Source organism: Hylobates moloch, unplaced genomic scaffold (assembly GCF_009828535.3).
Source record: "Hylobates moloch isolate HMO894 unplaced genomic scaffold, HMol_V3 SCAFFOLD_9, whole genome shotgun sequence".
In the NCBI taxonomy this organism is placed as follows: domain Eukaryota; kingdom Metazoa; phylum Chordata; class Mammalia; order Primates; family Hylobatidae; genus Hylobates; species Hylobates moloch.
In genome coordinates this window covers 66,322,322-66,347,534 of record NW_026652284.1, presented here as the reverse complement: position 1 = coordinate 66,347,534, position 25,213 = coordinate 66,322,322, and the positions used below count along the sequence as shown (strand labels likewise).

Sequence of the window (25,213 nt, the reverse complement as noted above, 5' to 3'; positions counted from 1 at the left end):
AAAAAAAAAAAAAAAAAAAAAATTAAAAGAATGGATGATACCGAAGGACAAAGAAAGAATAGAAGGATAGAGGGAGTATCATCTTCCTGGTCAGATAAGCAGATTCTTTTCATTCCCTGCTCCTTGAGGCAGCACCGTCATTTTATCGTTCAACCAGACAGAGGCTGAAACTGCTCTGCTCTTTCAGAAGGAGTGTCTGCCCTCTAAATTTCCAGGCTTTCTCTTATGATATTTTCTTGGAATCTGCCTCTAAAAATCTTAGGTTGTCTCCCAAAGCCATGCTTTCATACAGCCAACGCCCAGTTTCCTGTATTCTTATAACATGTCTCTAATTTCCTATTTCTAGTACTGAGCACAGTGTTTGACATGAAGTCCTCTTCTTTTGTTCCTCTTTGACTAATCTTTGGCTTATATTATCCAGCATTTTTTTCATTGATATTTTCTTTCCACAAATGTATTGATGCCTGAGTGCCAGGCACCAGACCTGGGCTTGGACCTAGTCTTCAGAACTTTGTGCTTTACATCTAAATTTTATGTACATAACACACAGCTCATCTATTTGTGGGTCATTCTTCCCAGTTTTTCAGCTAGAAGAAATGGAAAGGCATAAGCTTATTTCAAATGGTCCATTTGAACACTAAGTAAAATTTATTACTTGGTGTCATAAAAGTGCAGTTCACTATTACGTGAGAGTTCAATTTTTTTAAATTTTTTAAATTTTATTTTTTTTTTGAGATGGAGTCTCATTCTGTCACCCTTGCTGGAGTGCAGTGGCATAATCTCACCTCACTGCAACCTCCACCTCCCGGCTTTAAGTGATTCTTCGGCTTCAATCTCCCGAGTAGCTGAGACTACAGGGGAGTGCCACCACGCCTGGCTAATTTTTGTATTTTTAGTAGAGATGGGGTTTAGCCACATTGGTCAGGCTGGTCTCGAACTCCTGACCTCATGATCCACCCACGTCGGCCTCCCAAAGTGCTGAGATTACAGGTGTGAGCCACCACTCCCAGCCCCAAATATTTTTTAGAATGAGGAGCTCATGTGTTGCACAATTGGAACCACTGATGATGGATAAAAATAAAACATATATAACTTTCACAACTGCTACTTATACTGTTACAGAGGGAATTAGGGGTGGTATATGTGACCTTATGAATATTTTGAGATATTGTCAACCCCACCCTCAAAAGTGATCCAAGAATGTCACATAACATTTACCTTCAGTACTAACACCTTAAACACTGGCAATACTTTTTTTTTTAAATGAAAACTGAAAAGATTCCTTTAGATGGAGACTACCACCACTGATATAATCATGTTTATAAATCAATGAAATCCATTTTCTAATGCAAAAATGTGGCTCTATGAGCTGATCAGTTGCTAAAATTTGAATGAATTTAAACTTACAAACAATGGAAAAGGTTTTAAGTCTCACTCTGGCTTGATACCCACCCTGTAACTGTTAGGGGTCATCTGCACGAGTACATTGGGGCTTATTAGGGCTTTCTGTCATCACTTACGTCATATAGGTGAGAAATGTGCTGAGGGGCTCCAGGGAATGATTCCGGAAATACTCAAATTCTCCACATAGTCTTTTCCTCATCTCGGTGTCAATTTTGGAAACAGTAAGAGGATTTGTGTGATTAGCCAAAAAGTTACCATAATCAGTAGTCTGGAGATGAATTTTCAGGTCTGAAATTAAATGAAATCCCAATTCAGGTTAAATTTTGAGCATACACAAATAGCTTTTTCAACATTAGTTGAATTTGTGCTAATTTTGTGGTACATACATATGTATTATCTTATTAGATTTTAATATACGGTCTAAATATGATTTAGACTTGATCTCTAAAGCAACAAAAAATGTAATGTGAATATGGATAATCCAGCACACCACAAAATGTGTTTTTCTTTTGTTTTGAGAGGTAGTCTCCCTCTGTAGCCCAGGCAGGAGTGCAGTGGTGCGATCTCAGCTCACTGCAACCTCTGCCTCTTGGGTTCACACAATTTTCCTACCTCAGCCTCCCAAGTAGCTGGGACCACAGGCGCGTGCCACTATACCTGGCTAATTTTTGTATTTTTTTAAGTAGAGACAGGGTTTCACCATGTTGGCCCGGCTGGTCTCGAACTCCTGACCGACCTCAAGTGATCTGTCCACCTCAGCCTCCCAAAGTGCTGGGATTACAGGCAGAAGCCACTGTGCCTGGCCCTCACAAAATATTTCAATTACCTAAGAAATCTGGTATTATTTAGCAGATCTGAAAAAAAAACAAAACAAAACCTAACAAACACCTAATCCACAGATGGCAAACAGGTTTTAGTCATTTGGAGATAGCTATCTGGGAAACTGTTGAGGATACAAATGCTCCATCCCAACTTGATGGAAAAGATAAATGTATTAGTAGTAGCTACCATGGGTGTGGGGGCAGGTGACATGGGCAGCCATCGCTGCTCTGTTTCAGTATCCTTTTATTACAGACAAAGAAATTGAAGCTCAGTGGGACTAAATGGTGGAGTTATCTAATGAGATTGAAGTAGGAGATTAGTCCCCTTTTTCTTATAATCCAGCATCGTTTCCACCAGACCATGCCATGCATCCTTTAAATGTCATCCATTTTGGTTGCCAGGTAATTGGATTGAACTGAATTTCAGCATTGTTGATTGTCACTTCCTCCCGAACAAACCATGTGTTTTCTGGCATCCATACTTCAGTAAATGCTGACCCAACCCCACTCTACAATTTCTTCCTGCACCCCTTTTCAGATTGGCTTATTATAATCTACCCTTCAATGTTACCTTACTGGTAATATTAAAATAATAGTTACCAGTGATTTAGTGCTTATTAGGTACCAGGTATTGTACTGAACTTGTATTATCTCATTTAATACTCATGGCAATTTTATGAGGTAAAAATGATTTCTATGCCTTTGTACAGATAAGAACACTGAAGCTCAGAGAGGTTAGTAACTTGTTCAAGATCACATAGATTAAAAAATTTAAAAATCTCACGTAGATAATCTGTGATTCAAAGCCAGGTATTCCTGACTTCAAAGTCACTTAAAACTTTATTTTATTGCCAACTAATTCAATTAGATTATCACTTGTTCTGTAAAGATTTAATTATCTCAAGCAGAATTATTCACTCTCACGCATCTGAATTTGAAAGTACTTTGATAAAACTTCTAGCATAACACCTATTATAGGATATTATATAGTCTTAAGCATGTTAACCCAGAAGGCAGTTACACTATCTTAGTTATATCTTTTATCTGTGACTCCTTGTGCAGAATCCAACATGTAAGTGTTATTTCATATCTGAGTATCTAAAATGTCCTTGGCAACATCCAGCACACATATGGAGTTTATTGGATCTTTCATTCAAACATTTATTAAGCATCTATTATGTGCTGCCAACTACAGGAGACCGAAAGATAGACCAGACATATTCCTCATTCCCAAGGAAAATCATTGTTTGGTAAAGGAGAAGGCAGCCACAAATGATTCAAACAATGTGTTAATTTAGCGATAAAGACAAGGTCCTTGATTTATGGGAACATAGAAAATGAGACCTAGATCCATAAGGATAGGAGCAAGAAGCCTAGGAAAGTGTGTTGAAGGAGATGAGCCTTAGAATACTATGTAAGAGTGGAGGAAGAGGGGAGAAAGAGTAAGAACAGAGGCAGGCATTCGATGACTTAGTACAGGTATGGTGTGTGGAAGGAGCACAAAGCAGTTCAGTGTTGCTGAAGTATTAAGTGGGAGATAAATAAATTAAAAATAGAACTCCCATATGATCTAGCAATCTCACTACTGGGTATATATCCAAAGGAAATGAAATCAGTATGTTGAAGAGATATCTGTACTCCTACATTCATTATAACATTGCTCACAATAGCTAAGACATAGAATCAAGCTAAGTGCCCATCAATGGAAGGTGGTATAAATATACCATAGGATACTGCTCAGCCTTCAAAAAGAAAGAAATCTTGTCATTTGTGATAACTCAGAAGTAGAGAGTAAAGTAGTGGTCATCAAAGGGCAAGGAGTGGGCAAGGAGTGGGCCAGGAGTGGTGGCTCATGCCTGTAATCCCAGCACTTTGGGAGGCAGAGGTGGGAAGATCCCTTGAGCCCAGGGGCTTGAGGCTGCAGTGAGCTATGATCGTGCCACTGTACTCCAGCCTGGGTGACAAAGCAAGACCCTGTCTCTACATTTAAAAAAAGAGAAAGAAAGAAAGAAAGAAGGAAAGAAGAAAGAAAGAAAGAAAGAAAGAAAGAAAGAAAGAAAGAAAGAAAGAAAGAAAGAAAGAAAGAAAGAAAGAAACGACTTAGTGGGGGACAGGTGAGAGGGTGAGGGGTTGGAAAGATGTCAAAGGATACAAAACTCAGATTCAGTTAGATAGGAGGAATAACTTCAAGAGACCTATGGTACAAGATGGTGACTATAGTAAATAACAATGTATTGTATTTTTAAAATCATGTAAAGAGTAGATTTTGTGTTCTCCCCACAAAAAATAAGTATGTGAGCTAACATATATGTTAATTCACTTGATTGATAACATATAGGTCACATTGGGCAGGCTTCCAAATTAACCTGCCTGGTGGAGGTCTTATGATGCCTGTCCTGTCCTGTCCTGTCCTATCCCAGAGTAAAGAATCTTACCATGAGTCCCTCAGATTGTTGATGTACTGATTAATACATAACCTACTGGCACTGAAGAGGACACTGATTTGTTTCTGAATCATCAAGTTTTGGTGATTTGTTTCTGCATCATGAAGTTTACTGATTGTCTTGCACATAGACATTTTAGCCTGTATATCATCTGTAGCCAGTGATTGTAACCTCTGTATTGTGACCTTTAATGAAAAGAACAACTCTAGTATGAAGAGTCCTCCTCTGTTCTTCTAAACTTTCCCTTTAAAGCCTTCCAACTTGTAGCAGACTCTGGGACACACTCAGCTTTGTTGCTCTGTCTTCCTTGATCGGTCCTCACATTTGGCTTCCAATAAACCTTTACTGAACTATTTCCGCCTCAACAGACTTAATTTTGGTTGATACCACAATTAATACATATATTAAAACATCATAGGCTGGGCGTGGTGACTCATGCCTGTAATCCCAGCACTTTGGGGGGCTGAGGCGGGTGGATCACTTGAGGTCAGGAGTCCGAGACCAGCCTGGCCAACATGGCGAAACCCCGTCTCTACTAAAAATACAAAAATTAGCTGGGTGTGGTGGTGTGCGCCTGTAATCCCAGCTACTCAGGAGGCTGAGGCATGAGAATTGCTTGAAGCCAGGAGGCAGAAGTTGCAGTGAGCTGAGATTGCGCCACTGCACTTCAGCCTGGGCAAAGGAGTGAGAGACTCTGTCTCAAAAAATAAAATATAAAATAAAATAAAACATCATGTTGCATATGATAAATACATGCAATTTTTATGTGTCAATTTTAAAGGAGTGGTAGAGAAGGAGAGGTGAGATTTGAAGCCAAAGAAATAAGCAGGACTGTCCTAGGGAGGGTTTGGTATGCCATGTTTATCCTGAGATAGCAGGAAGCCACTGCGAGCTATGAATGGATTGCTCTGGTAGCTGGGGGAGGGTGGATCTGCAATTAGGGACAATGTGGTTCTTGCAGTCTTCCTCAGTGTCTGGAGTAGATTTTGCATCGGAAATGCTGTTCATCTGACGGCAGAATTTATTTGCTCAATTACCTATTTAATTAACTTAAAACAATTCTACTTTGTTGCCATGCCTTATTTGGCTTTCATTTTGGCATTTCAGATTTTTATGCAATTTGACAGTTTGAATTCTCAGCACCAAGGAATATTTGCCAACAGAAGTGACACAAATGGTATTTCTTTCAAAACCATGATATTTTGCTCATGTGACATATGTTTCTTTCAAGCTAAATAACTTTCAAGCCTTTCAGCTGCCAGGGACATCCTGAAATTAAATGTCTCAGTGTTTCATACCCTGTAGGAACCTTATAATACTGTAATCAGTGAAAGTAGAACAGAAGGAACCTCTCTTCCCCAGCACTAAAATGATCCAAGGAATGCTTGATTTCAGATTCCAAGAGAATCTGAGGGTCTGAAATGCACGCTGGGATGATGATAGACTGTCAATAATAACAACAGTACTCATAGTTTTATAGTTTTCATAATGAGTTCACTTAATTTTTTTTCCTACATTTCCCTAAATGCTTATCTAAGTAGGTGTGTGAGTAATAAGACTTCATGGTAAAATAAATTTGGAAGGCACAAGCTTCTTTACTGTAGGAATTGAAAGGCTTTACTACATGAAAGTGATTTCTTTGAAAAGAGTATGGGACAGAACCTCCCAAGCCACTAAAAAACAATGGGCCGCCCACAGAGCACACTTGGGAAAATCACACTACTTTTTATCTAGAAAAGTAGAGTGGCAAATGGTGTTTTTTCCTTTTTATTAAGATAAGGAAAATAGGATATATTCCAAACTGTAGGATCACTACCAATTAGATCAATTTAATAGGTGTCACACAGCAATAGAATAAAAAAAATAGATTACACCATTTTAACAAATAGAGTCTATCACATAGTGTGAATGTGTGCCTGGATGTATGCACTCAGAGTCATAATATAAACATGCGTTTTCTGTGGGTTGCAGTTACTGCGTGAGGGGAATTATCTGAGATCACTTGGCTATAGGGAAGTTAGACTTCATGGTTATTGTCTACTAATTTGTTGGCAGACTATTTTTAGAAAATTCCTTTTTGGCTGGGCATGGTGGCTGATGCTTGTAACCCCAGCTACTCTGGAGGCTGAGGTGGGAGGGTTGCTGAGCCCAGGTGTTTGAGACCAGTCTGGGTAACATAGGGAGACCCCGTCTCTACTAAAAGTAAAGAGAAGTGACTGTCTACCGTTCTATCCAAGCAGCCCCCTGCCTTTCCCCACACTCTGCTGCTGCTGAACTTAGGGAAATTATCTGACTTTTCTGAACTCAGTTTCCTCATCTACAAAATGGATATAGCCTATGCTTTCAGGTTGTTTTGGGGATTAAACAAGGTTGTCTGGTACAGCGGCTCATGCCTGTAATCCCAGGACTTCGGGAGGCCGAGGTGGGAGGATTGCTTGAGGTCAGGAGTTTCAGACTAGACTGGGCAACATAGCAAAACCCCATCTCTACAAAAGAAAAAAAAAAGTTAGCTGGGCATGGTGGCACATGCCTGTGGTCCCCCTACTCAGGAAGCTGAGGTGGGAGAATTGCTTGAGTCTGGGAGGTGGGGGCTGGAGTAAGCCATGTTCAAGCTACTGCACTCTGGCTCAGGCAATAGAGTGAGATCCTGTCTCAAAAAATCAAACGAACAAACAAACAAACAAACAAAGAAGATGCAGGTAGGTAAAGAGCCAGCATAGAGAATCCACCACAAAATATTATTTTTTTCAATTGTACCCACCTATCTCCAAAATAAATTGCTAAGGAGTTCAACTTTTATCCTCTAAACCAGAATTTTTCCAACTAACATATTGGAATCAACCATCAAATCCGGTAATTACTCAGACTTTTATAAATACACCAGAAGATGTACAACCAGACACTTCTTTCTCCATTTTTGCTAATATACTGCTATTCTCAGGGTGTGGAAATTTCAAAGTCCTCTTTGGTGCTTTATTACTCCAAATGCTCTGCATTTCTTCCCTGATTTCTGCTCCTCACTCCCATTTTGAATGACATCTGGCACTTCGATTACTGCAGCAATCTTTGAATCGATTTTCCCACGCTCATTTCTCCTCATGTGCTCCCCACCTGAAGTTTAATCTTTCCTAAGAATTGTTTTGGTCCTGTAATGATCCTAAAAATAGCTTGGAGCCACTGAAAAGTTTTAGGCAGATTAAAAACAACTTTTATAAAATTTGTAGAGCGTTTTACCATTGCCAGAATGGTTTTAGTATACATAATCTCTTAACTTTAACAATAATCCTGTTTCATAGATGAAGAAACTGAGGCTCAGAGTAACTTGTTCCTGTTTTCCATGCTGGCAAGTAGTTAACTGAGAATCATACCTGACTCTTGTCTTCATTCAGTGTTAGCTTCAGGATCTTGAAACTTCAAATCAAACCTTCAAGGTTTTTCAGAGTTTTCCCAGCCTGAATTCCAGCCTTATCTCCAAGTATTCTAGTATTGCAGCCTAACTGGTTTACTCCCCATCCACAGGCTTTTATTTTTTCCCTTTTTAAATTCATTTGTTTTCTCTGCCTGCTAGAATGTCTTGACATCTCAATTCTTCTCCTCCTGAAACCCCATTTCATTGGCCTTTTATCAACCTATTATTCAAGATTTGGTTCACCTTCAAGTATATCTGCTGTCAATAGGTTTGAACCATTTTTGGATTTGAATTTTTATCTCATTTTACTTATTTGTGACATCCTATCAACTACACAGCTGTCTAGGTAGTAAATGGTGCCTTTTTTTTTTTTTTTTAGACAGATTCTTGCTCTGTCACCCAGGCTAAAGTACAGTGACATAATCATAGCTCACTGCAACCTTGAACTCCTGGCCTCTAGCAATCCTCTTGCCTCAGCCTCTCGAAGTGCTGGGATTGCAAACATGAGCCACTGCATCCAGCATGTTCTTTTTTGTACTCTCCACAGCTCCAAATGCATTTTTTGCCACATAAATGAGCCTCAAATATTAATTTGTGATTAAAACTTAAGATCCATGTAGCAGTGGCCCCACAGAACTTCATTATGCATTATCTTAGTAAATCTTACTAGGGTTGAAAAATCTCCATTTTAATTTTTACTTACCAAAATAAATATTTTCAAAACTGGTGCTCTCTGAAGGAGAACAGAATAAACTAAATGGAGTCATATCCAAATGCAACTATCCAAAACCATAAAATGGGAAGAACTATTTCAGGAATTCCAAAGTCTAGCAGAAGAGGGAAAACAAATTCTTGTTGTATATAAACTACAGTGCAGGGGTGTATTGTTAAGATTTACAATTTACAAAACATCTTCAGATATTTTGGATCCTCCCAGTGAACTGGGAGTTAGGCCAGGGAGATACCATCTAAAGATGAGATAAGAAAGCACTTATCAGTGCTCACGCTTGCAATTCCAGCATTTTGGGAGGCTGAAGCGGGAGGATTGTTTGAGGCCACGAGTTCAAGACCAGCCTGGGCAACAAAGTGAGACCTTGTCTTTGCAAGTGACAAAAAAGTTAGCCAGGCTTGGTGGCACGCACCTGTGGTCCCAGGTACTTGAAAGGCTAAGGCAGGAGGATCACTTGAGCCTAGGAGATTGAGGCTGCATTGAGCCATGATCACGCTACCCGCTACTGCATTCCCTGGCTTGGGCAACAGAATGAGACCCTGTGTCAAAATAAAAATAAAAAATATAAAAAAAAAACACCATGTTAAAGGTTAAGCAGCTTGCTTAGAAACCCAGAACCATAAAGCAGAAGATCCAGGACTTGAATCCAACATGCAGATATTTCCAGCGTGTATTTTCAGATTCTTACTACATGCAAAATACGCTCTTAGGCTTAGGAAGGTAGGAGAGAGAAAAGTTTAAGGTGTACTTTCTGCCCTTAAGAAGTTTACAGGCAGCCGGGCACAGTGGCTCACGCTTGTAATCCCAGCACTTTGGGAGGCCGAGGCGGGTGGATCACGAGGTCAGGAGCTAGAGACTATCCAAGCTAACACAGTGAAACCCAATCTCTACTAAAAATACAAAAAAGTAGCCGGGCGTGGTGGTGGGCACCTGTAGTCCCAGCTACTCGGGAGACTGAGGCAGGAGAATGGCATGAACCTGGGAGGCGGAGCTTGCAGTGAGCCGAGACTGTGCCACTGCACTCCAGCCTGGGCGACAGAGACTCTATCTCAAAAAAAAAAAAAAAAAAAAAGAAGTTTACAGGGTGGCTTAACGCTTGTAATCTCAGTACTTTGGGAGGCCGAGGTGGGCAGATCACTTGAGCTCAGGAGTTCAAGACCAGCCTGGGCAACATGATGAAACCCCGTCTCTACAAAAATACAAAAATTATCCAGGAACAGTGGCCTATGCCTGTAGTCCCAGCTGCTCAGGAGGCTGAGGTGGGCGGGTCGCTTAAGTCCAGGAGAGGTAGAGGTTGCAGTAACTGAGATCACGCCACTGCACTCCAGCCTGGGTGTCAGAGCCAGACCCTGTCTTAAAAAAAATAAAAAAGCTTGCAATAAAGCGGATAGAGCTATGTATTTATTTATCAGCTAAGCCTGTAACCGCAGCAGCCTCTGGAGCTAGATAGATAAACAAGGCAAATGTTCTGCCTCAGGATGACACATCTATGCAAATGTCACAGATGTTATAAAGGGTTAGGTTCATTACAAGGTACCGTGGAGCATAAAGTTGAAGCTTGTCAATTCCGTCCCATCATAGATACTGTAGGAAGAGGCTTACAGAGGAAATGACTTAAATGGAGACTTTAAAGGGAGATGGTCACTTTCCAGGGACATGGGATAAGGGATGGAATTTGTGATTGAAGGTGCAGCTTTAGAAAAGGCAAAGCATTCTGAGGAAGGGCTTACAAGGTAGATCAGCCTTTTAAGCATAGTGTCATTTATCTTGCCTGATGGAAGCTCTTGGGGTGTGTGTGTGTGTGTGTGTGTGTGTGTGTATGTGTGTGTGTGTGTGTGTGTGTGTGTATGTGTTTTAAACAGGAAAGAGAGAATTGGATATGTCTTATTAATATAAGGCAGAAAAAGTGCTATAATTAGAGGTACAAATAATGTCTAAGGAAACAAAGAGAAAGCTGTTTGAAATCAGTCATCCTCCTATATGTTATTTTGAAATTAAAAACAAGGAATAGGTGTATATATGGGTAAACAGTGACAGGTCCCTATGCTTGTCACTCACCTACCCACCACCCTCTGCCACTCGTTCCTAGCTTCACGTAACCTCTATTTTTAGTTTCTTTTTAATCCTTTCACAGTTTCTTTGTATCTAGGCAATCATATAGGAAGTATATTTTTAAAATTTAGCCCCCTTTTTACTAAAGAGTGCCATGCCACACCTGGTTCTTCCCCTTGCTTTTCTGACTTAATGTATCTTGGTAATCTTTCCATATTTCTCCTTTTAGAGTGCTTCCTCATGCGTTTTTCCTTTTAAATACAGAATATTCCATTATGTGAATGTTCCATAACTTATTTAACTTATTCCTGGCTAGTTGTGGTGGCTCAGGCCTATGATCCCAGCATGTTGGAAGGCCAAGGTGGGAGGACTGCTTGAGCCCAGGAGTTTGAGAGTAGCCTGGGCAACATAAGACCCTGTCTGTATTAAAAAATAAATTTTAAAAAATGAAAACTTATTTCCTGCAGAGGGACACTTGATTTGTTTCCATCTTTTTCTATTCCAAACTATGCCACATAAAAGGCCAGCCGCGGTGGGTCACTCCTGTAATCCCAGCAGTTTGGGAGGCTGAGGTGGGTGGATCATTTGAGGTTAGGAGTTTGAGACCTGCCAGGGCCAACATGGTGAGACCCCATCTCTACTAAAAATACAAAAAATTAGCCAGACGTGGTGGTGCACGCCTGTAGTCCCAGCTATTCGGGAGGCAGAGGCACAAGAATCACCTGAACCCAGGAGGCAGAGGTTGCAGTGAGCCGAGATCACGCCATTACACTCCAGCCAGGGTGACAGAGTGAGACTCCGTCTCAAAAACAACAAAAAACTATGCCACATAAAGAGCCTTGTACAGCTGTCATCTCACATGTGTGTAAGTTTGTCTATGAGACTTGGAATTCCTGGACAAAGTGTATAAGCATTTGGAATTTCGGTAGGTACTACCCAATTGCCATCCTTAAGGGGTTCTCATTTTTCTAATATTTTTATTCTCCAGGTAGGATCCTTTTTAGGGCAGGGACTCTATCTTGTTCATCTTTACTTTCTTGGCCCTAGCTAGAAAGTGCTTACTAGATGGTGTTGAATTAATTCCTACCTGAAGACACAGTTGGAGAAGCTCTGAAGCTCAAGCCCCTTGACAGGGGCACCATTGTTGGTGAGATATAATCAGCCTCCCTAATTCCCTTCTAAACAAATTGTGGCAAGGACAAAGTAAGGACTTAATCCAGGCAGGCAGCTAACGTCTGGAATCCCAGCACTTTAGGAGGCCAAGGCGGGCGGATCACTTGGGGTCAGGAGTTTGAGACCAGCCTGGCCAACATGGTGAAATCCTATCTCCACTAAAAAAAAAACAAAACAAACAAACAAAAAAACTAGCCAGGCATGGTGGCACATGCCTGTAATTCTAGCTACTTGGGAGGCTGAGGCAGGAGAATGGCTTGAACCTGGGAGGCAGAGGTTGCAGTGAGCCAAGATCATGCCATTGGACACCAGCCTGGATGACATGAGCTAAAGTCTGTCTCAAAAAAAAAAAAAAAAAAGACTTAATCCAGAATGACCTCCCACATCTTGAGAGCCAGTGGACACTGTTATCATATGTTTTAGAAAAGACTATTTACTACTAAACTTTAAGTATTGATTTACTATTTTGTCTTTTTTGAGGAGGGAAGAATATTTCCAAAAGTCTTATTTGTAATTTTTAAAAATTCTGATGCAAACTGTAGTGTTATTTTTTAAAAGAATATCCTATGCTCTTTTAAAGTTATTGTTTTGGTTCCAAGTTACTTTTAAAGACCCTAAAGTTTATAGATACAACTTTAAAGCAATACCAGTGACAAAGGCAATGGGAACTAATTTCCTTCTTCTGTACCTAGGAAAGACTGAGTCACAGTGGATCCAGAGATCTGAATCAAGTCAGAATTAGTCAGGGGCAGGCCTCGGAATACATGAGTATTTCTTACCGCACTCAACCCAATTATGCACACAATTAAGCCCAATTATGAATACTAACACTGTTCAAAGCTTTGCTGGATGATCTTTATTTTCTCTCTTCCAAATTTACCCAAAACCTTATATGTTCCTTGCAAGTTGTTCTAAAACAATTGGTTGCTATCAGAACATTTTCCTTTTAAAGACCAGATGACTTAAAAAGACTAAAGCAAATTTAATCTTGGCCAAGTTAGTTTTTCTTTTACAGAAAGTGCCTGCTTCAACATATGGTATTGGAATGGCACAGTGTAACCTGTTGTTTATCCATAATTTGTATGGTGTATATTTTGTGCAAAAGTAAACTAAAATCTTGAATCCTTTAGGATTCTATTCCAACAAGTGCCCTTGATTTCTTCTCAACTCTGAATCTAGCTCAGGGCGGACTGAATCTCCCTAAGTACATTCACAGATGCAACAATTGCACTGCTGTTCATACACTATTTATTTCTCAACATCCTATAAAATAATCAGGTACAGCAGTCATTATTTTCTATTTCAAAATGGAGTGGACATCAACTCAACACAGACCTATTCATATATCTTCAATTTATACTCAGGAGGCAATGGCATATTTTTGTGGAAAGGGAGACACAGATAGCTCTATCCATCCTCCATCACTGACAGCCTGTTAGGTGGTCACAGCCATTCTAAGCCCCAGTGTCCTCAACTAACAGAAGACATGAAATTCTTGTTTAGATTTGTTTTCTCAGCAGTCATGATAACCTAAACATGGTTTGATGATTCATGCTTGATATTTCTGGGAGTCTCTGAACAGTAGATTGGCACAAAGATTCAAATGTAGTTGAGAATTGGGAAGAGAGAGAGTTAGAAATCATGAGACACAATGACAATAAAGCAGTAGAGTACAGGTGGGGTGGCTTCAGGTGGTTTCTCATCCCCTGATGTTGTATGGAAAATTCTGCATATGCCTGCTTATGTGTGTTTTTCTAACACAAGCTTTATTCTTGAGGTCTTTGAGATGGTTTGAAACCTTTTCTTCTCTCCCAAACTGAAAATGAAGATACCAGATTCAGCTAACTCTCTACGTAGAGGATAGATCTGTTAATCTCATTTCTTCCTCCTTCTATCTATCCCCTTCCCTCAACAAGTCTTTTGAGTAAGAGGGACCTTGGCAGAAAATATAGGGTGCAAATTTTAAATTCCGGATTTTTATCTTTTTACTTTCTAGAATTCTTTTTTTTTTTTTTTTTTCCTGAGACAGGGTCTCACTCTGTCGCCCAGGCTGGAGCACAGTGGTGCAGTTACAGCTCACTGCAGCCTCAACCTTTTGGGCTCAAGCCATCCTCCTGCCACAGCCTCCCAAGTAGCTGGGACTACAGGCATGCGCCACCATGCCCAGACAATTTTTAAAATTTTTAGTAGAGACAAGGTCTTGCTATGTTGCTCACGCTGGTCTTGAACTCCTGGCCTCAAGCAGTCCTCCCACCTAGGCCTTTCAAAATGCTGGGATTACAGGCATAAGCCACTACACCCAACCTATTTTTCTAGAATTCTTTTTTTGTTTGTTTGTTTTTTGAGACAGAATTTCACTGTGTCACCCAGGCTGGAGTGCAGTGGCATGATCTCAGCTCACTGCAACCTCTGCCTCCCAGGTTCAAGAAATTCTCCTGCCTCAACCTCCTAAGCACCTGGGATTACAGGTGTCTGCCACCACACCCAACTAATTTTTTCTATTTCTAGTAGACACGGGGTTTTACAGGCATGAGCCACCTCTCCAGGCCTAGCATTCTTTATATGGCTTTAGATATGGCTTCCCTTGATTTATCTCTGAATTCTTTTCTTCTTTCCTTCTTCTTTTTTTTTTTTTTTTGGTATCACAAAGATATTTTATGTATTCCTTGCATTTAAATTTGCATTCCTTAGCTCATTTAAGAGCTTGGCTGAAAACTAAATAGAATTCATTAAAATGGCTCCGAGTCTCAGAAACACTTAGTCAGCCCTGTGTTCTTTATTTTATGTAGATTTTCTATACATGACTAACGTTCTCCAGTCACCAAACCCGTATTTTAATATGCTGAAGTGACTTAGGATTTGTGGTTTTACTGTAATTATCTGTAGCCAACAGAATTAGTTATCTGAAAGGTTCTTGCTGTTTCCAATGCTAATGAAGTGCAGGGTTTGTTCTAACTTGGGTGGTTCTGTCTGAACTCTGGCTTTAACTGGTCAGAACTGTAAACAAGTAGCCTCAGGACCCTTCAGCCCTACTTGAGGAGACTGCAAAGTCACCTTTAGAAGGTTCATTGGTTCGTTTTTGCCTTTTAATACCCTTCCTAGGAGGCTTTATTATTCGTGCTTTCTTGCCTTTTCTAGAATAATCTGGAAGCTTTAAACCACCTTATTATTGACCTATATGGGTTTTATAAGTATGTTTCAAAATGAGTGAGTGTGGCTGTTTTTAATAATAAGAATACTGTTACAGATGTGGAATCTTTGGTAAGGTTTTGAAAAAAAAATTTGGTTTAGAGACAATTTCGACTTGTTGAGTATTTATTTATTATAACTGAGAACACTGAGACTCAGAGGCTTGGAGCCACAGGTCACCTACCTAGGCATGACAGAAGTCAAATCCAGGACTTTTGAATCCAGGGCTGGCCCCACCAGTAACGTCTCTTGATTTTTTTTTTTTTTTAACTTCAGTGAAAGGTAAATTTCAAACTCTCAAATCAATAGATACTGAGAAATGTGATAGAATAAAATTCTATAGAACAAGGTTTTAAATATATATATTTTTTCTTTGTCGTAGATCCCTTGGCAGTGTGGTGAAGCCCTTCTCCAAATGTTTATAAATATGTAGAATGAAAATACACAGGATTATAAAGGAAACCAAATATTTTTAGATATAGTTATCAAAATGTCTTTAAAATGTATAAGAATCTGGCGGGCATGATGGCTCATGCCTGTAATTCCAGCACTTTAGGAGGCCAAGGCAGTCGGATCACCTGAGGTCAGGAGTTCGAGACCAGCCTGGCCAACATGGTGAAAACCCATCTCTCCAAAACGTACAAAAATTAGCCGGGCCAGGTGGTGGGCACCTGTAATCCCAGTTACTTGGGAGGCTGAGGCAGGAGAATCGCTTGAACCCGGGAGGTGGAGGTTGCAGTGAGCCAAGATCATACCACCGTACTTCAGCCTATGCAACAAGAGTGAAACTCCGTCTCAAAAAATAAATAAATAATAAAGGATGAGTGTAATATCTAACTTCAAAATAGAGAAAACATACATGACATTTCAAGGTATCTGCAAGAACTTTAAAGGGATACGAAAACATTGAATTTTTGTTGGTGACAGTGTCACAGATACTACTTATCTTAACTACTGTGATTTGTTGCCTACATTCGTAATGAAAGATGTTACATTTCACTTAGAGGTTAAAAATAGAAATGTATTTTTTTTTTCCTCATTCAAGTTTATGGACCCCAGAAATCTGGACTGCAGGAATAAGGATCTGCTCAGAACTCTCAAACCATACAATTATGGGCTTTTTTTCTCCATGCTTCTGGAGAGTGACATCATTTCATTTTGTTTTTTTTTTCTTTTTAAAGGGTGAGAAGAGCTACACTTACCTTCTAGGGTCTCACACTGGACCAGGTTGATATAGTCTTGCTGGGTCAGGAGGCTGGCCTTGCATCCTCGAACCAGGCCCTCCAGGTAGCCATGGTCCACGTTGAAGTACAGCTCCGCACCTTCGAGCATGGGGGAAGAGATCGAAGCCAAGGTAGGGTGAAACAGCTCTGTAGTCCTGGACAGCCCCTGAAGATTTGCACTAGCCTGGGAAAAGTGCGAGTAATTATCAGGCAGCACAAGCAATCTATCAGGTGATAGTCAGGGTTTTTGTGACTAGTTTCCTCCGGTTTCAGTGGCTTTCAACACAGCACACTCAGCCCTGTTTTTACAGCAACAATGAATCAGCCAGATGACCCAAGTAAACCCAGGCAACAAACCACGATTGGGAAAAAGAGATATGAGAGTCAGGGGAGGATCCAGGCTCAATTCTTACTCTCTCACAGATGGGACCCTTCCCAGCTTTGCTATTGGGAGGCTTCAAACTCCTGAATAGTTTGTAAACATTCCTACCACCAGCTGAGCTTTCAACTGTAATTTACACTAATCCAAAATTCTTTGAGGACTATCAGTATGAACAAAGAGAGGGTTTTTAATAAAAATAATTTAATTTAGGCCAGCATGATGGCTCACCTGTAATCCCAGCACTTTGGGAGGCTTAGGGGGGCAGATCACCTGAAGTGGAGACCAGCTTGGCCAGCACGGTGAAACCCCATCTCTACCAAAAATACAAAACTTAGCCAGGCTTTGTGGCTCATGCCTGTAATCCCAGCTACTCAGGAGGCTGAGGCACAACAATCGATTGAACGTGGGAGGCGGAGGCTGCAGTCAGCTGAGATCGTGCCACTGCACTCCAGCCTGGAGGACAGAGTGAGACTCTGTCTCAAAATAATAATAATAACAATAATAATAATAATAATTATTATTATTATATAAGTAAATCAAATGTGACTAGGCAGTTTGAAGAGTCATGAGAACCTAATTCTGCCACACAGTGTAAGACAATGGTCAGAAATGTCCTAAAATTGCCAAAAGGGGGCAGTTGCTTCCTAGCCAGTCGAAGGGCATAGCCCAGGAAACAGTCCTGGAAACAGATACGGAAGGCTATGATTCTATAATAATAAGCCACTACCACTGCAAAATTGGACTGTTTAGAAGGCACTCTATTTTCTTTTTCCTACTTGAATCTCATGTTTACTCTGCAATGTGGATCTGCACATACAGTATTATTACTAAAATCACAAATAAGGAACCAGGCCTCGGAAGCTGTGAGGCAGCTCAAAATGCACAGCTGGCAATACAGTAAGTATTTAATGAAGCTGGGACTTGTGTTGAGTTTCATACTCCAAAAGGAGTGCTTGTTCTCTCATATATTGTATTTAGTTAAAAAATTATGTAAAATATCCTGAATGCTATTTGCATATAGAGTGTTTCATATATATCATGTCAAATCTTTAATCGGAACTAAAGTCCCAGAAATTCTCCAGTCTCTATCGAGGTATTTCCAAACTGTTTGGGAGAAGCTAGATAAAAAGGAATCAATGTAAATTCTGCTTTGATTGTTGAAAATCACAGAGAATCAAACCTACCTTTTCACAGTGCCCAGACTTTGAAAGTATTCAATAAATAATAGAGGCTGTCATTATTGTTATCATTCTGTATCCACCCACCACAATTCCACCATCCTTAAACATCCTGAGTGTGTTTTATGTTGAATCAGTCACTTATTTATCACTTCTGTGGTCAAAAGATGGTTACATATCCGCAGTTTTATAGAGTTCAAACTAATACAACTTAAATAAATTATAAACACCACACTTATCTTTTCCTAATTATTTTACTATGTTTTACTATTATTTATGCACTTGAGGTTATTATGTCTATTGTATTTATAAGGTAGATATTCTATATAATGACATGCTGTCATGCATCTCTTCTCAACTCTGGGTTTAATGACATAATGATGGTAGCTTGCAGCAGACCATGGCAGGAATGAAGTATTTATACCATGAAAATGGGCAAATGCTACAAATCAGGGCTTGATTCATTGTTTGGTTAATTGTCTGGACTTGAGAAAAAGATGGAGAAAATGTTAATAAAGCAAAGTAAAAGTATGTAATGTTTATAGCCATCATGTTGTAAATTGCAAAAATATTTGAAGAAATGTTCTTTCAGTATTTAAAAACTGTTATCTGATTCAGCAAGGAAGCCACTCCCTTTATGAAGATCAAGAGAAGTTTTACATATGTCTTCGTAGTTTCACTTTCATATTATTCATTAATGTAAATAGAAATATTAGCCAACATTTATGTTGGATATTCACTTATTTGTCAATTGCAGGTACAGGTTGGGTACAGATAGAAGAATTGAACGAACAAAAAAATCAATGAAAACATTCTGTGAAAATCAATTGACTATTGAATTGGAATTTACAATAAAGAGTATTTTTTTGGCTGGGTGCAGTGGCTCACGCTTGTAATCTCAGCACTTTGGGAGACTGAGGCAGGTGGATTGCTTAAGGCCAGGAGTTTGAGACCAGCCTAGGCAACATAGTGAGACCCAATGTCCACAAAAAATTTAAAAAAATTAACCAGGCATAGCGGTGTGCACTTGTGGTCCCAGCTACTTGGGAGGCTGAGGTGGGAGTATCACTTGAGCTGGCTAGGCAAAGGTTGCAGTGAGTCGAGATCACACCATTGCATTCCAGCCTGGGTGACACAGTGAAAGCACATCTAAAAAAAAAAAAGTATTATTTTACTGTTACGTATAAATTGGTTGATACACATTCTTTGCATCAGTAAAATTTAAAATAAACATGCCATACATTTTTATGGACAGCCAATTGTTAAATGTGCACACCATAGCATCTTCACAGTCTTGCCTAGAGCCAGTCCTGGAGGTCAACATGCTCAAAAAAAAAAAAAAAAAAAAAAAAAAGGAATTTTGTTGTTGTGTGTGCAAAACAACTTTCCAATTTGCCATATTTTACATTTATATGTAGAGACAATTTCAATGCATCTTTAAAATAATAGTCACCCACATCTTTTGCTATTATGAAATTGATGGGTAAGGCAGCAAAGTGTTCCCCTTCCCTTCACATTGTCCTTCTCACCTGGCAGAAGCAAAAATGTCTCACTCTTGCTAAAGGTACTTGTCATAAATGCCATCAAGCTCACAAAAAATGAGAGGAAACCCAATAGAATGACAAGATCTGGAGTTTCTTTATAAATGGGTCCTTATGGTGAAAACATAATAAAATTGTCATTCCAGTGTTTAAACTACCAATGATGTTCAGGAGAGTGGGCTTTGCAATGTGACAGTCATGGGTTTGTGGCTCCATCTCTCTAATGGCCAGTGTTTTCATGCGTAAAATAGAAATAATAACACCTGCCTCATAGGTTGTTGCAAAAATTAAATAAGATAATATCTTTAACATGCTTAGCACAGGCGGGCGTGTGTGCTAAGTACTTGGTGAAAGGAAGCTACAGTTTTAGTTATCCATGGTCAATGACAGTCTGAAAATATTAAATGGAAAATTCCAGAAATAAATCATACACTTTAAATTTTGTGTCATTCTGAATAGTGTGATGAAATCTTTCTCTTGCCAGCCCCCTATGCCCCAGCCAGAATATGAATCCTCCCTTTGTCCTCCAGGCTGTAGGCACCCCCTGCTTGTGAGTCACTTAGCAGCCATCTCAATTATCAAACCAACTGTCAAGGCAGTTGTTTTATGTTCAAGTAACATTTATTTTACTTAATAATGGACCCAACATGCGAGAGTAGTTCATCTAATTTATAGATAAACTTTAAATTACACTGGTATGTATGTACAGGAAAAAAACATAGTATATAAAGAGTTTGGCAACCGTTGGGGTGGATTAGGAGGGACTATTGTACAAAAACCACTGTAATCACTTTTATTTATTTATTTATTTATTTAAGAAGGAGTCTCGCTCTGTCCCCTAGGCTGGAGTGCAGTGGCACGATCTTGGCTCACTGCAACCTCTAACTCCTGGGTTCAAGCGATTCTCCTGCCTCAGCCTCCTGAGTAGCTGGGATTATAGGTGCATGCCACCATGCCCAGCTAATTTTTGTATTTTTAGTAGAGACGGGGTTTCACCATGTTGGCCAGGCTAGTCTCAAACTCCTGGCCTCAGGTGATCTGCCCACCCCGGCTTCCCAAAGTGCTGGGATTACAGGTGTGAGTCACTGAGCCCGGCCTGTAATCACTTTTAGATTGAATTTCCTAAATCCAGGAACAGTGCCTTATTCATTTTTCATTTTTCTTTTTCTTTCTTTTTTTTTTTTTAAAGAGACAGGGACTCACTGTCACCCAGGCTGGAGTGCAGTGATGTGATCATGGCTCACTGCAGTCTTGAACTCTTGGGTTCAAGCCATCTTCCCACCTCAGGCTCCTGAGCAGCAGATACTACCAATGCACACCAACAGTCCTGACTCATTTTTCCATCTCTCCAGTGCTTAGTAGCATGCCTTGTGGGGGGCAGAGAATTCAATACTCATTTCATGAATTAACTAGAGTCAGAGTTTTAAAATGACTTAAAATTGCTTTTACAGAATCTTTAATTCCCTGTTTCTCTAGGAAACACTATACTTGGCGAGTGTATCTGAAGAGTGAGGGTATTTTGTGGTTTTGTAGCATAATGCACATACATATATAATTGTGGATGCGTGTATATCTGTATAGGATGTATAAGAATTATTGTGACTTTCTGTGAACTTCAGGGGCTCCTAAGAGTCATTATCTTCATAGCATTAGAGGATCAATTTATTCTGCAAGGAAAGGAGATATTCCTTGAAGAGGTAAAGTGTCTCTTATTCTGAGCATAAAAAGTTTCTTTCTAGGTGTAGTAGGTTCTTCAAAGCACAATGCAAAAGCAAAGGAGAAGAAGGCTGCTTCCCACACAGCACACAGTCCTCTGATGTCTTCGATGCAGCTAAGGCAGCCCAAGGCTTTGCCAACTCTAAAGTAGTTGTCAGGGTGGACAGTCATATTCACCCTCAGCCCCTGAGAGCATCTTTAGAGGCAGTGTGTGGTACACAATGCCCCTCAGAGCAGACCTATGATGCCATCATTAATAGCTAATCAAAGGCCAGGTCAAAGCCCTTTCCTAGGACTATCAGCACTTTAAAAAAACAAAACAAAACTTTTAAACTTTTTAGGTCGGGTACAGTGGCTCACGCCTGTGATCCCAGCACTTCACGAGGTGGAGGCAGGTGGATCACTTGAGCCTAGGAGTCCAAGACCAGCCTGGGCAACATGAAAAAATCACGTCCTTACAAAAAATATAAACAAACAAAAATTGACTGGGCGTGGTGGGCACGTGCCTGTAGTCTCAGCCACTTGGGAGGCTGAGGTGGAAGAATCGATTGAGCCCCCAGAGGCTGAGGCTTCAGTGAGCCTTGATCACGCCACTGCAATCCAGCCAGGGCAACGGAGTGAGAACGTGTCTCAAAAACCAAAAACAAAAACCAAAAAAAAGAAATCCCAAAACAAACAAACCAAAACCAAACCAAACTCTTAAGCTTTTTATGATGGAAAATTTTAAACATACAGGAAAGAAACACTACTATAATTAACCCCCACTTATCCATCACCTACCTTCAATAACTATGGACTCATGGCCAACCTTGTGTCAGTTACACAAAGGATCAGTAAAGTACTTTTTATATAGTCAAACAGTAAATATTTTAGGAATTGTGGGCCATTTCATCACTGTTGAAATGACTCAACTTTGCTGTTGTAGTAGAGAAGCAGCCGCATATCACACATAAATGAATGAATGTGACTGTGTTCCAGTAAAACTTTATTTACAAAAACACTTCATGGGTCAGATTTGACTTCTAGGGTATAATTTGCCAACCCCTGATCTATATATAACCTTGCTCACTTTCTTCCCACCCTGAATTATTTTCAAGTAAAACCAAGATATATTATTTTATCCATAAACATTTCAGTATCTCTGAAAGATAAAGATCCTTTTGCCATATAATCACAATTCTATTAACATACTTAAAGTTATTCCTTAATATCAACAAAATCTAGCCTGGACATGGTGGCTCACGCCTGTAATCCCAACACTTTGGAAGGCCAAGGCAGGTGGATTACCTGAGGTCAGGAGTTTGAGACTAACCTGGCCAACATGGCAAAACCTCATCTCTACTAAAAATGAAAAATTAGCCGGGCATGGTGGTGGATGCCTGTCGTCCCAGCCGAGGCTGAGGCAGGAGAATAGCTTGAACTCAGGAGGCGGAGTTTGCAGTGAGCCAAGATCGCTCCACTGCACTCCAGCCTTGGAGACAGGGTGAGACTCTGTCTCAAACAAACAAACAAACAAACAACAAAAACCCAAAATCTAGTCAATGTCCAAATTTTCCCAATTGTTTTGTAATTTTTATTTTTTATTTTTGCAGTCGGTTTATTTGAATAGGAGACACTACAATTGGTTTACATGTTTTTATATTTTCTTTTAGGTATGCCTTCCCTCTTCTAACCCTTCTTTTTAAGAAACTGGTGGGTCATGTACCCTGTAGAGTTTTCCACATTTGGAATTTGCTGATTGCATCGTGTGGTGTCATTTAACATGTTGTGGTGTCCCCTGTAATTCCTATAAATTGGTAGTTAGATCTGGAGGCTAGATCACATTTATCTTAGATTTTTCTTTTGCAAGAACACTCACAGCAGTACTGAATGCTTGCATCAGAATGCATGTAACATTTGTCTCTCACTTTTTTTTCAAAGCAGCCATTTATGATCACCACCTAGATCCACGATTTCATTAGGAATAACAAAATAATTATATTTTTAGTTTATTACTCCTTCATTCATTAGCTGAAATACTCTAAAAAAGAAACTACATCAACTATTGGTTACCCTAGTATACAGTTTGTATAGAAAAGGCAGGATAGGCCAAGTGCGGTGGCTTATACCTGTAATCCCAGCACTTTGGGATGCCAAGGCAGGTGGATCATGAGGTCAGGAGTTCAAGATCAGCCTGGCCAAGATGGTGAAACCCCCTCTCTACTAAAAATACAAAAATTAGCCAGGCATGGTGGCGGATGCCTGTCATCCCAGCTGAGGCTGAGGCAGGAGAATCGCTTGAACCCAGGAGGCAGAGTTTGCAGTGAGCTGAGATCACACCACTGCACTCCAGCCTGGGCGACCGAGCAAGACTTTATCTCAAAAAAAAAAGAACAGGATAAAGGCCAGGGTTTCTAACAAATAAAGATATTATTAAGGTACATGAATAAACATGATTAACATGTTCTTTTGATACAACTCTGGCAGGATTTTTTTGTGTTTCCTTCCTTCCTTCCTTCCTTCCTTCCTTCCTTCCTTCCTTCCTTCTTCCTTCCTTCCTTCCTTCCTTCCTTCCTTCCTTCCTTCCTTCCTTCCTTCTCTCCCTCCATCCCTCCCTCCTTTCCTCTTTCTTTCTTTCTTCTTTCTTCTTTCCTCTCTCTCTCTCTTTCTTTCTTTCCTTTCTTTCTTTCTTTTCTTTTTTCAGACAAAGTCTTGGTCTGTTGCCCCGGCTGGATTACAGTGGTGCAATCTTGGCTCACTGCAACCTCCGCCTCCCGAGTTCAAGTGATTCTCCTGCCTCAGCCTCCTGAGTAGCTAGGATTACAGGCGCCCACCACTGCAGTCAGCCAATTTTTGTATTTTTAGTAGTGATGGGGTTTCACCATGTTGGCCAGGCTGGTCTCAAACTCCTGACCTCAAGTGATCCACCTACCTCAGCCTCCCAAAGTGATGGTGTTTCACCATGTTGGTCAGGCTGGTCTCGAACTCCTGACCTCAAGTGATCCACCTACCTCAGCCTCCCAAAGTGCTGGGATTACAGGCATGAGCCACCACACCTGACCAACTCTGACCCTTTTTGATAGCTTCCTTGCTTTCTGTAATGACTGGATCTTCCAAGCTCATTTTGTACGATTTTTTGCCCAGACCTAGAGTGGGCTGTTCTCTGAGAAGCTCTGGTTTAACACTGCAGTTCTTATTCCAGCTGCTTTATTAAGATATAATTGAAAAAATTTGAATATATTTACTGTATAGAATGTGAATTTTTGATACATGTATACATTGTGAAATGATTATCTTTTTTTGTATGTGTATAAAGAGAAAAATTTAAGATTTAGTCTCTTAAATTTTAAGTGTACCATACAGTATTGTCACCTATATTCACTATGCTGTACATTAGGTCCCCAGATTTACTCACCTTGTAACTGAACATTAGTACTCATGGACAAATATCTCCCCATTTCCCCTCTCCTCCAGCCCCTGGCAATCAGCATTCTACTTCTGCTCTCTGTTTCTATGAGTTCAACTTTTTCAGATGCCTCATATAAGTGAGATCATACAGTTTTTGTCTTCTTAATCCCACTTCTGGGCATATGTCCAAAGGAAATAAAGTCAGTATCTCAAAGAGATATTTACACTCCCATGTTTATTGCAGCATTATTCACAATAGCCAAGACATGGAAACGCAGTGGCATTCAATGGATGAATGGATAAAGAAAATTGATAAAGCTAATACATTTATATGTATATGTGTATATACATATGTGTGTCTGTGTGTATATATATATAATGGAGTATGTATTATTTATTATTATTTATTTAGTCCTAAAAGAGAAGGAAATCCATTTGCAACAATGTTGATTAGCTTTGAGAAGATGGCGGTTCTTTTGTTAAAAAAAAAAAGGAAATTAAAAAAAAAAGATATGGGATCTCACTATGTTGCCCAGTCTGCTCACCTGGGCTCAAGTGATCCTC

The 25,213-nt window shown here is 39.9% G+C and overlaps 1 protein-coding gene across 1 annotated transcript in view; it reads right to left on the bottom strand.

Moving 5' to 3' along the window:
• Positions 1-16,623, bottom strand: part of ATP6V0D2 (ATPase H+ transporting V0 subunit d2) — a 53,344-nt gene extending 36,721 nt beyond the window's left edge. The window contains exons 1-2 of the mRNA XM_032758465.2: positions 16,425-16,623; positions 1,521-1,692 (exon numbers count right to left, since the gene is read on the bottom strand). Coding sequence (XP_032614356.1) covers positions 1,521-1,692; positions 16,425-16,554 — 302 coding nt within the window. The 5' untranslated portion in view covers positions 16,555-16,623. The remainder of the gene's footprint in view (positions 1-1,520; positions 1,693-16,424) is intronic.
• Between the last annotated feature and the right edge of the window lie 8,590 nt (positions 16,624-25,213).